Source organism: Tupaia chinensis, unplaced genomic scaffold, assembly GCF_000334495.1.
Source record: "Tupaia chinensis unplaced genomic scaffold, TupChi_1.0 Scaffold143602_1, whole genome shotgun sequence".
Taxonomy (NCBI): Eukaryota; Metazoa; Chordata; class Mammalia; order Scandentia; family Tupaiidae; genus Tupaia; species Tupaia belangeri.
Window position 1 is genome coordinate 1,760,526 of NW_006203448.1, and position 12,766 is coordinate 1,773,291.

General features: G+C 43.2%; 1 protein-coding gene across 5 annotated transcripts in view; it reads left to right on the plus strand.

Annotated features, from left to right (window-relative positions):
• The window catches only part of SETX (senataxin), a 106,669-nt gene that overhangs the window by 85,614 nt on the left and 8,289 nt on the right, over nucleotides 1-12,766 (plus strand). For all 5 annotated transcript variants that reach the window (XM_027766625.1, XM_006164324.2, XM_006164321.1 and 2 more), the window contains 3 exons: nucleotides 809-973; nucleotides 4,982-5,080; nucleotides 8,345-8,432. In XM_027766625.1, coding sequence (XP_027622426.1) covers nucleotides 809-973; nucleotides 4,982-5,080; nucleotides 8,345-8,432 — 352 coding nt within the window. The remainder of the gene's footprint in view (nucleotides 1-808; nucleotides 974-4,981; nucleotides 5,081-8,344; nucleotides 8,433-12,766) is intronic.

The window sequence follows — 12,766 nt, forward strand, 5'->3', positions numbered from 1 at the left end:
GTCGTGGGATGGAATGTCATTAGAAGAATGCCGACCAGTGAGGCTTAACCTGAGAGGCAAGCAAAGACAGTGAAGATCTCAGGGATGGATGAGTTTCTAGCTGACCGGGCTGCCTGTAAAATAAGTCTTGAAGTTAGGGATGTAGTATTGAAGCTCTCGAAAAAAACAGGTAAATCTGGTAGCCTAGGATTAACAGTTCAGGCGCAGTTCATCCACTCGTGTTGGTGTGTGCTGGCACTGGTGTGGTAATGCAGGGGAGCACATGAAGTTTAGGGGTGAGGAGGGCAGGGTGTGAGGCTGGCAGGGGGGGCAGGAGGGCATCAACCTGCAGCAAGGCCCCGTGTTTGGCTCAGGCCCCAGCGTCCACACTGTGTGAGTGGCATCTTCTCAGTAAGTGGTGCATGGTCTGCATGAGCAGTCGTGTTAAATTAGGAACATGACACACTTGCTCAGTGTTTGGAAGGTGGTCAACCCTGAATTCGTGTTGGCTATTATTCTTCACATCTTCATTATTATAAATACTGCTGCTTTCCCTGTTCTAACAGATGAAGAAATCATTTCCTTCATTTCATTTGACTGCAAACTCTTCTTCCCTTTAAAAGTTCATGTTTCATTCCTCAGTTATTCACATGTGTGATAGTAAAAGGCTGTTAAAACAGCATCTTTGAATCACTGCTGGCTGAATAAAAGATGAAGTCTATCTGCCTGCTCTTTACTGGAATAGGAAACAAACTAAGTGGAACTTGGATTTGCGTTTGGACTTCTGTTTGTTTTGATATGTCGTGTTTTCTTTTTCTGTTTTATTTAGCTCATATGTAAATGTTCAAGAAATAAAACTGGTGATGGAACTAATTAAACTTATTAAGGACAAAAGAAGGGATGTTACTTTCCGGAACATTGGCATAATAACCCATTACAAGGCTCAGAAGACAATGATTCAGAAGGATTTGGACAAAGAATTTGATCGAAAAGGGTGAGGTCTTTTTACAAATGTATCCCATTTTCTGTTGGACTATAATGGAAGGAAGAAATTGAAAGGAGAAAAGGAAACTTAACTCGAGGGAATGACCTTAGACCGTGTTAGATGGAGACACAGCACTGGGAGACTGGGGTGCTGGCTCTCAGGCTCGTGCTGGGCAGGTGCTGGGTACGCTGTGGCCTTGTAGGCCGAGCAGCGTGGTTATGACGCAGCATTATGCTTGACAATGGAATTGGGTGAGACACTTTCCACGTCTTTTTCCTTTAATTACATGATCTGTCGATCTGAATTTTAATTCTAGTGAGACAAGTGAAATCACATTCCACTTTGAATAAATGATTTCACCATTTTACTACCTTATATATACTGTGTTTTTCTCTCCTTTTTACCTCAATAGTAAACTTAAAGATTAAATGTTAGAAACTTACTACCTCAAAAGTTTAACATAGAAACACATAAAGTATCAAAATTCACTCCAGAAAAAATGGGAAATCTGAACAGTGTGTAAGAAATAGAGATACAATTAGTAATTAAACACCTCCTAATTATAATGAAAAGCCCAAGACCAGACTTCATTGGTAGCGTTTACCAAATATCAAAGCAAGAATTAAAAACCATTAATTTCTTAAGCTTTTCAAAAAAAAATTAGAAAACATTTTCTAGCTCATTTTTTAAAAAAGTTTCCTTTTTCTATCTTATTTTATTTAACTTTAACTTATCCATTTATTTATTTATTTATTTATTTTAATTTGACCAGAGAAGAATAGAGAAGAGAGAGGGAGAGAGAGTGAGAAAGCAAGTCGCCAGATCTGGGACTTGAACCGCGGTTGGCCATGTGGGATTCCAGCACCCTTTACCAGCATGCTACCTGCTGATCCCTTTTTTTATTTTCCTAACTCATTTTATGAAGCCAGCATTTCCTGGTAACCAAAACCAGGAAAAGATAACACAAAAAGAGAGAACTACAGACTGATATCCTTTATGAATATAAATGCAAAAGTCCTCAGGAAAATAGTGGCAAACTGAATTCAGCAGCATATTAAAGGGGTATGCGTCACTGCCAAGTGGGGTTTATCCCAGGAGTATAAGGCTTGCTCAACAAACAAAATCAATCGTTGGGATATATACTGTATGTGTGTCTATATACATATATATACCCCTATATATACCCCTCCCTCTCTGTCTCAGTGACTGAGAGAGAGAAGACAAGGAGAATGAGAAAGCTATCCTCCAGGTCTGGGACTCAAACCGCGGCTGGCCATGTGGGAGTCCAGTACTCTTAACCACCACGCCAACTGCCGGCCTGATATATATTATGTTAATAAAGGGTGGGAACCCACAGCTCATCTCGGTAGATACAGAAAAACCATGTGACAGGATCCAACAGTTTTTCTTGCTAAAAACATTCAGCAAACTAGAAATACAAAGGAACTTTCTTAACCTAATAAAAAACCATTGACATGGGGGACCAGCAGGTGGCGTGGTGGTTAAGGCGCTGGGTGCTCCCACATGGCTGACCACAGTTTGAGTCCTGGACCTGGTGGCTTGCTCTCTCACCTGCTTTCTCTTTCTCTCTGTATCTCTCTAGTCAAATTAAGAATGAATGAGGGAACCAGCAGTTGGTGTAATGGCTATGTCGCTGGACTCCCACGTAGTCAACCGCGGTTCGCGTCCCGGACCCGGTGGCTTAAAACTCACGCCGGGCGCATGTGCGTGCGTGCCCAAGATCCCGAGAGGAGAATGGAGGAGAAGGGATTGCGGCATGACCATCCCCCCTGGGGGGTGATTTCTCGCTTTCTGTCTCTAATGTCTCTCTCTCTCTGGCGAGCGCACGTGCCCTATAGTGAAAATCTCTCCAAAAAAAAAAAGAATGAATGAATGAATAAGTAAAGTTAAATAAAAAAAAAAAATTTGACAAAATCCTCAAAGCCAGTATCATATATAATGGTAAGTCTAAAAGCCTTTCCCTTAAGATCAACAAGGATATTTTCTCTTGTTGCTTCTATTCAACAATGTATAGGTTGTGAATTCCTAATCAAAAATCTGAAATTCTCCGAAATTCTTTTTTTGTTTTTTTTTTTTTTTAGATTTTTTTTTGCTGTAGGGCGCATGCACTCACTGGAAAGAGAGACAAGAGAGAAAGCAAGAAATCACACACACACACACACACACACACACACACACACACACAGGGGGAACGGAACAAGGGGTATGGCCACATCAGAATCCCTTCTCCATTCTCCTCTCAGGATTTTGGGCATGCGTGCACATGTGCTCAGCCTGTTTTTCAAATCACTGAGTCTGGGACTTGAACCATGGAGTTGGGCATGTTGGATCCAGCACCATAATATGTTCTTAACAGGATCCACCACTTAGAGTGGTCTAACCACCTTGCTGGACCTTGGATTTTTTTCAGGCCTGTGTTTTTCATGAGAGAGAGATGAGCACCTTTACTTCACAAGGTCTCACATCACGCACTTACCCCAGCTTTCTAGCCAGCTATGACAATAGGCATGTACCCATGCACCTGGCGGTACAAGTTGACCTGTGAACCAGACCTTGATTTTCCACATGGCTCAGGCATCACAGGGTAGCATACTGCTGCCACAACACTGCCCCTGGGATGAAGCCCAAGCGTATTTGAGTATCAGCATGATGCCACAAGTGGTAAAGTCCACACCAGACCTTGTGATGGGTTGCAGTCAAAACAGAATATTTGATAGTATTCAGGCTATGCATATAAAGTGTGTATGAAACATAAATGAATTTTTATGTTTAGACTTGGGTTGCATCCCCAAGATATCTGGTGGAAATAATATTTAATAATATATGCTTATATTTAAACACATAATTTTTAAAGAGATTGTTGCTGTAGGGCACATAAACTCGCTGGAGAGGCAGAGAGGTAGTGTGAAATCAGCTCCAGGGGGATGGCCACACCGTAATCCCTTCTCATCCATGCCCAATAAACAGAAGATGCTTAATGTCATTGCCACTAGGGAAATACAGTCAGAACCATAAGATACCACTTCACACTCACCAGAGTGGCTATAATTTAAAATAATTTAAAAAGAGAGATAACAAGTGTTAGGGAGATTGTGAGGAAAGTGGGGCCCTTATACATTGGTCGGTGGGAATATTAAATGGTGAATCACTGTAGAATACAGTTTGATGATTCTTCAAAAAATGAAATACAGAATTACCATATGGTTTAGCACTTCCACTCCTAGGTATATATACCCAAATGGATTGGAAAAATGTTTACAAAAATTTACACGTGAATATTTATAATGTCATGGTAGCCATAAAATAGAAACAACCCAAATGTCCATCTGGTATGAATGGATAAATTGTGGTATGTATGAACAATAAAATATTATTTAATTTTATTCATTATTATTTTAATTCACCAGAGAAAGGTAAAGTGAAAAAGCAAGCCACCAGGTCCAGGACTTGAACCATGGTTGGCCATGTGGGAGTGTCCAGCACCTTAACCACCACGCCACCTTGAACAATAAAATATTAAAGAAGGAATAAGAAACTTACATGCTACAACAGGGTGAACCTTGGGACATGTTATAAATCAACTCCTTAACAGTGCGGGGGAAAATAAGATTCAATTTATATGAAATTTCTAATTTATGAAAGGCTAGAGACAGAAAGATTAGTGGTTACCCAGGGCCAGGGGGAGATGGGAAAATTGATGCTAGCTGCTGAGATACCATGAGAAAAGTTTCTTAAAAATACTCTGGGGGTCGGGGGTGGGGTGGTGGCAGGTGGTGTGGTGGTGAAAGGTGCTAGACCCCCACATGGCCTACTGTGGTTCAAGTTCTAGACTTGGCAACTTGCTTTCTCATTTTGCCCCCTCTCTCACTCTGTCCTTCTCTGGTCAAATTAAAATAAATAAAGTTTAAAAAACAATAACAGCACTACTGTGTAAATTTGTATGTTTAATAATTACCTTAATTTTTCTGGTAAATGTGTTTCCCTTTTGGAAAACAGACCTGCAGAAGTAGACACTGTGGATGCATTCCAGGGCCGTCAGAAGGACTGCGTCATCGTTACGTGTGTCAGAGCAAATGCCACGCAAGGCTCAATTGGGTGAGTGACTTGTTGCTTTTTACTCGTTTATAACCTGGGATTAGATTCGTTATCTATCAGTGTTAGAGAACACCATCATTAGTTTCAGTAATTTTCTTTTATAAAAATTTGTATAATGTCTCGAGATTTCCTTTTTTTAAAAAAGAGATTTTTGCTGTAGGGCGCATGTACTCACTGGAGAGACAGAAAGCAAGAAATCGCCCTCTGGGCGGGATGGCCACGTGGCAGTCTTTTCTCAGTACTCCAGTATGCTTCTCAGGATCTTGGGCGGGCATGCACACACACATTCCTGGTGTGAGTTTTGTGGGTTTTTTATTTGTTTTTTGAGAGGTTTTTGCTATAGGGTGCTTGCGCTCACCAGAGAGATAGAAACACCCCCTGTGGGGATGACCACACTGTAGTCCCTTCTCCTCCATTCTCCTCTTGGGATCTTGGGTATGCATGCACACATGCCCAGTATGAGTTTAAGCCACGGGACTCTAACTGCAGTCAAGTACATGGGAGTCCAGCAAAATAGCATTACGCCAACTGCTGGTTCCTCCTGGCATGAGTTTTTTTTTTTTTTTAATTATTTTATTTAACTTTATTTTTTACTATTGTTATTATTTTTCAGTTTGATCAGACAGAGAGAGAAAGAAAGGGAAAGTGAGAGAGCAAGCCGCCAAGTCCAGGCCCTGAACCGTGGTCGGCCATGTGGGAATCCAGCGCCTTTAACCACCACGCCACCTACTGGTCCCTCTGGCGTGAGTTTTAAGCCTCCATGTCTGGGATGTGAACCACAGCCAACTATCTTCGTTTCCAGCATTGTAACTATCACACCATCTGCTGGTCCCCATGAGGGTTTCTTTTCAAGTTATAAAGTAGACGCACTGTTAGGCCCACTTCTCCTGGTGTCTTGGGTCCGAGCCCATTTCACACTGTAAATCTCTTATTTTCTTTAATAAGAGCTAAGTAAACAATCAGATCAAGTATATTTGCAGCAGCATGTTACTCTTACATGATCTGTGTCGTAAGTGGTTTTCCCTCTTCTCTGTTTTCCTGCTTTGGCTGAGTTTGTTAGCCTTTAACTATTACTGTGAGTTTATTTGCTGAAGGAGCTGAGCGCTGTTAAAGGTGACAGGAAACTAGCCTGGCTCTCCAGGCCCCCGGACTCTTATGTAATGACTTGTTTTTTCTCATGAGAAGCAGGTGGCATTTACAGGTTTAAAGTTTAATTGTTCTTAAAGAAAGTAATCATTGATTTCTGCCCCTCCCTAGGTAGGCTACATGTACAAATGGAGGCCAGTTATCTCAGGATTGTTTTGTAAATAATTCATGCTTTTCAGCTGATTGGAAATTTCACCTTTATATTACCTGTTCTATTTCTGAACTCTTTTCCTACGGAGAGAGATAGAGAGAAAGTGAGAAATCATCCTCCCACCCGCCAGACCAGCGGTTGGCGTAATGGCTATGTTGCTAGACTTGTACTCTCATGTAGCCGACCGTGGTTCGAATCCCAGACCCTGTGGCTTAAACTCACACCGGGCGCGTGTGCATGTGTGCCCAGGATCCCGAGAGGAGAATGGAGGGGAAGGGATTGTGGCGTGGCCATCCTCCCTGGGGGGGTGATTTCTCACTGTCTCTTTCTCTGTCTCTTTTGAGCAACCGCATGCGCCCCATACGCGCATGTGCCCCATACCAAAAATCTCTCTAAAAAAGAGAGAGAAATCATCCCCCGAGGGATAGTCACGCAGCAGTTTCTTCTCCTGGGTTTTGGACACACACACACACATGTACCTGGCATGATCTTCAAGCTGCCATGTCTGAAACTCAGACTGCTATTAGCCATGTGGGAATCCATCATCTTACCATCACGCTGCCTGCTGGCTCTGTACTTCAGCAATCTAAATATATTTCAATTTAAGAAGTGTTTGCAGGAGCCGCAGATGGCATAATGGTTACATTGCTGGACTCCCACGTAGTCAACCATGGTTCAAGTCCCAGACCTAGTGGCTTAAAGCTCGGGCTGGGCATGTGTGCATACATGCCAAAAATCCTGAGAAGAAGGGATTGTGGTGTGACCATCCCCCCTTGGGGTGATTTGTCACTTTCTGTGTCTCTTTCCAGAGAGCACACACACCCTCTAGGGAAAAAAATCTCTCTTAAAAAAAAAAAAAAAGTATTTGAGCTAGTAATATTTTTAGAGTTGGTTTTTTTGTTTGTTTGTTTTTTGTTTTTTGTTTTTTGTTTTTTTTGAGGGGAGTGGTTTTTAAAGATCATATTGTTAAAAGAAAATTCCTAAGGCCAGCCACATAGCATAGCATAGCTAAATTCTACATGGCCAACCATAGTTCAGAACTCAGCCCCAGCAGCTTAAGGGACATGCCATGCAGGTATGCATGCATGTCTAAAATTCTGACAGGATAGAGGTAAGCATGCACAGCATCGGCAGTTAATAAATTTGATAAAACTTCCAGTATCTCATCAAGTCAGAAGAGGAAATTGATAGATTTAGCTTTTTTTTTTTTTTTAATAGAGATTTTTGCTATAGGGCATATGCACTTGCCAGAGAGACAAAGACAGACAGAAAGCGAGAAATCACTCCTAAGAGGGGATGGCCAGACCTCACTCCCTTCTCCTTCATTCTCCTTTCAGGATTTTGGGCATGCATACACACTCGCCCTGTGTGAGTTTTAAGGGGGATTTGAATCCCAGGCAACCACATGCAAGTACAGAAACATAACTATTATGCCATCTGCTGGTTCCTAGACTTAGCTTTTTGAAGGAAAACACCAGGGGTTTGATTTATTTACTTAATGGGAATTGTTTCTGTCAGGTACCCTGTGTTGGGACAAAGAGTGAAAAAGCGTAGCGTGATTTTTGAGAGATGTGAAGGAGCAACTAAAAAGGCTAACGGCATTAGCAGTTGGCGTAATGGCTCCACCGCCGGACTCCCATGTAGTCGACCAGGGTTCCCACACACCGGGTGCATGTGCATGCGTGCCTAAGATCCCGAGAGGAGAATGGAGGAGAAGGGATTGTGGTGTGGCCATCCCCCTGGGGGGTGATTTCTTGCTTTCTATCTCTCTGTGTCTCTTCCTGACGAGCTCATGTGCCCAATACCAGAAACCTCTCCCAAAGATCAATAAGCAAGCATACTGCTTGTGTCTCACTTGGATATATTAGGTTGTTGGGAAGGTTAGCACATATATGTTTTTCTATGCAAAAATACATCATGACTTTTCCTACAGAAAGAAATAATGTCTGTCTGTCTTGATTGCTTAGATTCCTGGCCAGTTTGCAGAGATTGAATGTCACCATTACACGAGCCAAATACAGCCTCTTCATCCTTGGACATTTGAGGACCCTGATGGTAGGTACATTCTTGAGGACCAGAAAGCTCAAAGGTTTGCCCACTGTTACTAATTATGGATTGAGTTTCTGTTTTATTTATGTACTTGCCAGAGGGCGTATGTGCTCGCCTAGAATTGGGATAGGTTGAAAGCCCCTCCCAGTGGGGCATGCCACACCTCCGTCCCTTCTCTGTTTTTCCATCCTGTTAGGATTGGGGCACACCTGCACACACACGGCATGTTTTTCAAGCCACTGGGGCCAAGATTTGAAGCATGTTCTGCTGTATAGGATCCAGCTCCCTCAACCACAAACCACTGATTGACCCAGGCTTCTGTTTTTATTCTCCATCTCTATGGGAAATTCCGTCAAAATGGAAATTGTTCCTGGTCTGTGAAATAATGGTGATGCCCTGAGAGCTCCTTCCTGGGGCCTTCTGTGTGTGCTTAGACTGCGTGCCTTTTCTTAGCCCAAAGCCCAGGTCTACTCTAGGTGTGCGATGTGACTCTCACATGTAAGCTGCTGAAACAGTGCTTGGCACCTAGTAAGCCCTCGTGGTGGTGGTGGTTGGCCCATTTCAGTGCCAGAGAGCATGTGCAGGCGGATTCTGATCTGCTTTTCTCTCAGCAGCCAGAGCAGTATTTCGGGTGCTGTTTCACTCGGCATCTAGCACCTCCGTGCTCCTCTAGCGGTGGGCAGGAGGACGTGGTTAGTAGACAAATGGCACCACTTAACTGGGTGACCTCCCAGGGAGATAGAGCACATGCTCTCTGTTGGTCTCATAAGGGTAATGTTCCAGGGCTTCTGACTTCTTAACACAGTCCTCGGTCCTCTAAGGAGAGGGGCCAGCCTGGCTGGTTTCTTTCCCCTTGTTTTCCTTGGTACCACCAGAGGGCATCGCAGTACACTTCCTCTTGGATTTAACTCTTCTCTTACTTAGATGCATGGTCTTTCATCTTTATTGTTCATGTACCTCCTTGAAAGATTTTTTTTTTTTAGAAATTATTTTATTTAACTTTATTTATTTTAATTTGATGAGAGAGAAAGAGGGAGGGAGGAAGGGAAAGTGAGAAAGCAAGCCACTAGATCCGGGACTTGAACCATGGTCGGTGATGTAGGAGTCTAATGCCCTTAGCCATCATGCCACCTGCTGGCCCCAAAAGATTTTTAAAAACCCATATTCCCCTTACTTTTATGTACCCCTGTTTTTTAAGTTGATAAAAAAAAAATCCTTTAAGTTTGTGTTTCTAATACATTATAAGCAGTGATGTTTTAAAATTAAGTGATTAAAAATAAAATTACTGGGACCAGCAGTTAGCGTAATGGCTATGTCACTGGACTCCCACGTAGTCGACCATGGTTCGTGTCCTGGACCCGGTGGCTTAAAACTCACGCCGGGCGCATGTGCGTGTATGCCCAAGATCCCGAGAGGAGAATGGAGGAGAAGGGATTGCAGCGTGACCATCCCCCCTGGGGGGTGATTTCTCGCTTTCTGTCTTTCCGTCTCTCTCTGTCTGTCTGGTGAGCGCACGTGCCCTAAAGCAAAAAAAAAAAAAAAACTCTCCAAAAAATAATTATTATTGCGTTACTCTTAAATGGGTTCAGTGGGGTAGAAAGATGTCGATATCATCCCCCCCTTTGAATTTGTTTTCTCATTTCCCCTTGTTTAGGATAAAATTTAGTGGGGTAATCTGTTTTTATAATTAAAAGTGTTTTTATTAATCCCACCATTAGGCTTCTCCTGCACTGACATTTATATATAAATTGTTATGTTAAGAAGCTATCTTTCATAATTATTTGGGGAAACTGTCAAGAGTACATGGAACAAACCTCTTGATGCTTTTTGTGCAACTGTCTGTGAATCCGTGGTTATTTAAAAATAGGGGATTGGGGGGGGTTGGGCAGCAGATGGCATAACAGTTATGTCACTAGACTTTCACGTAGTGGGCCACAGTTTGAGTCCTGAACCTGGCGGCTTATAATTCGTGCTGGGTGTATGTGCGTGTGTGCCCAAAATCTCAAGAGGAGAATGGAGGAGAAGAGATTGGAGTGACCATACCCCTGGGGGGTGATTTCTCACTTTCTGTCTCTATGTCTCTCTCTGTCTGTCTGGTGAGCGCACGTGCCCTAAAGCAAAAAAAAAAAAAACATATATATAGGGGATTTTAAAATATTTTTTGTGTGATCATAAGGTTCTGAGTGTTTAACAATTTTTTTGTTAAATAACCTATAATAATTAGTATTTGGGGACCAGCAGTTGGCGTAATGGCTATGTCGCTGGACTCCCATGTAGTCGACCATGGTTTGAGTCCCAGACCCGGTGACTTAAACTCATGCCGGGCACGTGTGCGTTCGTGCCCAGGATCCTGAGAGGAGAATGGAGGAGAAGGGATTGCGGTGTGGCCATCCCCCCTGGGGGGGTGATTTCTAGCTTTCTTTCTTTCTGTCTGTCTGGCGAGTGTGTGCACCCTATAGCAAAACCTCTCAAAAAAAAAAAAATATAGTATTTGTTTCGTTGAGCATAATAACACAAAGGTATTACAAGTTTTGGTACACGTACACCTGAAGGGTAGCAGTGTTAGTAGAGATGCGTTTGACAGCCATGACTTGGTAAAGAAGGCTTCACAAGCCTGTGCCTGTTCTCCCTGTTTGCATGCCTGGCAGTACACTGTGGTGAGGTGTGGGTGTGAAAGACAGGCTGGAGGAGGTAGGATGGCCCGAGGAGGACATGGGGAGCTGGGTGTGACGTGATTCCTGTATTTTCTCATCCTCCTCTTAGAGGGTCATCGGGACCCAGTATGAATCACACTTCCACACGAAGGGGTGTGAAAAGGGATCCCTGACTTCCGGCCAGGGCCTAGACCTTGTCTTCACTCTAGGAAGGCCGTGCTCCAGGACAGGCAGGCGGGGTGTACGTACCCCTGATTGTCATGTGAGCTTTCCAAGTGATTGTTTTTCTTTCTTTAGGGCCTTTTTTTTTCCTTTTAATTTTTTAGCCGGTCTCCATTATGGAAATGGAGTCAATCATTAAAGCACTTGGTTTCCTTGGAGAAGCCAAGACTAATAGTCCCTCCTCAGAACTGTTTTTGTGATGTCAGGGTAGGATTAAATGCCAAGTTTACGTGTAGTAGACTTGGCAAAAATAGCAGAGCCATCTGCTGCACATATGTTCTCAGAATCTCTAGAGGTCTCCTGAGCAAGAAAGCACCGTGCCTCGGAGCTTGGTCCTGCTCCTGTAGGCCTGTCTAGAATGTGCCAGTCACTCCGGCTAACATTTTGTCACGTGACTTCCTTTAACCTTAAAACACATGAAGGGACTGGTGGGTGGTGGTGTGATTGAGGGCGCCGGACTCCCACAAGGCCGACCACGGTTTGAGTTCCAGACTTGGCAGCTTGCTTTCTTACTTTCTCTCTCTCTTTCTCCCTGTTCCTCTCTGGTCAAAATAAGTGGATGATGAAAGTGGATAAAATAATTATTTTAAAATAAATAAAGGGGGCCAGCAGGTGACATAGTGGTGTTAAGGTGCTGGGCTCCCATGTGGCACTCACTGAGTTCAAGTTCTGGATCTGGCGCCTTGAAACTCAGACTGGGCATTTGTGCATGTGCGCCCAAAATCCAGAGAGGAGAAGGGATTGCAGCATGGCCATCCCTCTGGGAGGTGATTTCTTGCTTTCTCTCTACATCTCTCTGGTGAGCACATGCTCCCTATAGCAAAAATCTCTCAATTAAAAAAATAATGTAAAGGTAGCCTTGTCACTTGATCAAATCCAAAAACGCCATTATGATAGGCATCACTGTTTTATGTGCAGTTAAACTATGACATTAGTGCTTTATTTTTACTTTGATTTTGATTTTACATGCATTGACCATACTATTTTAGATTTTAGACAGATATTATTACTCTTGTATGTACATAAAGAGAAAATAACAGGGCTAGCAGGTGCCGTGGAGATTAAGGTGGCTGGATCCCACATGGCTAACAGTGACGTTCAAGTCCTGGACCCAGCAGCTTGAAAATCATGCTGGGCATGTGTGCCTACATGCCCACATCTTGAGAGAAAAATGGAGGAGAAGGGATTGTCGTGTGGCCAGTTTCCCTAGGGGTTGATTTTCTTTCTCTCTCTCTGGTGAGTACACATGTCCTAATCATTAATAAATAAAAGACAGTATAAATAGAATGAGTGGGTTAAGATATTCCAGCAGATGGTGTAATGGTTATGTCACCGAATTCTCACATGGCCAACTGCGGTCTGAGTACTGGACTTGGCAGCTTAAAACTCATGCTGGGCTGGGAATCAGCAGTTAGCGTAATGGCTATGTCGCTGGACTCCCACGTAGTCGACCGCGGTTCGTGT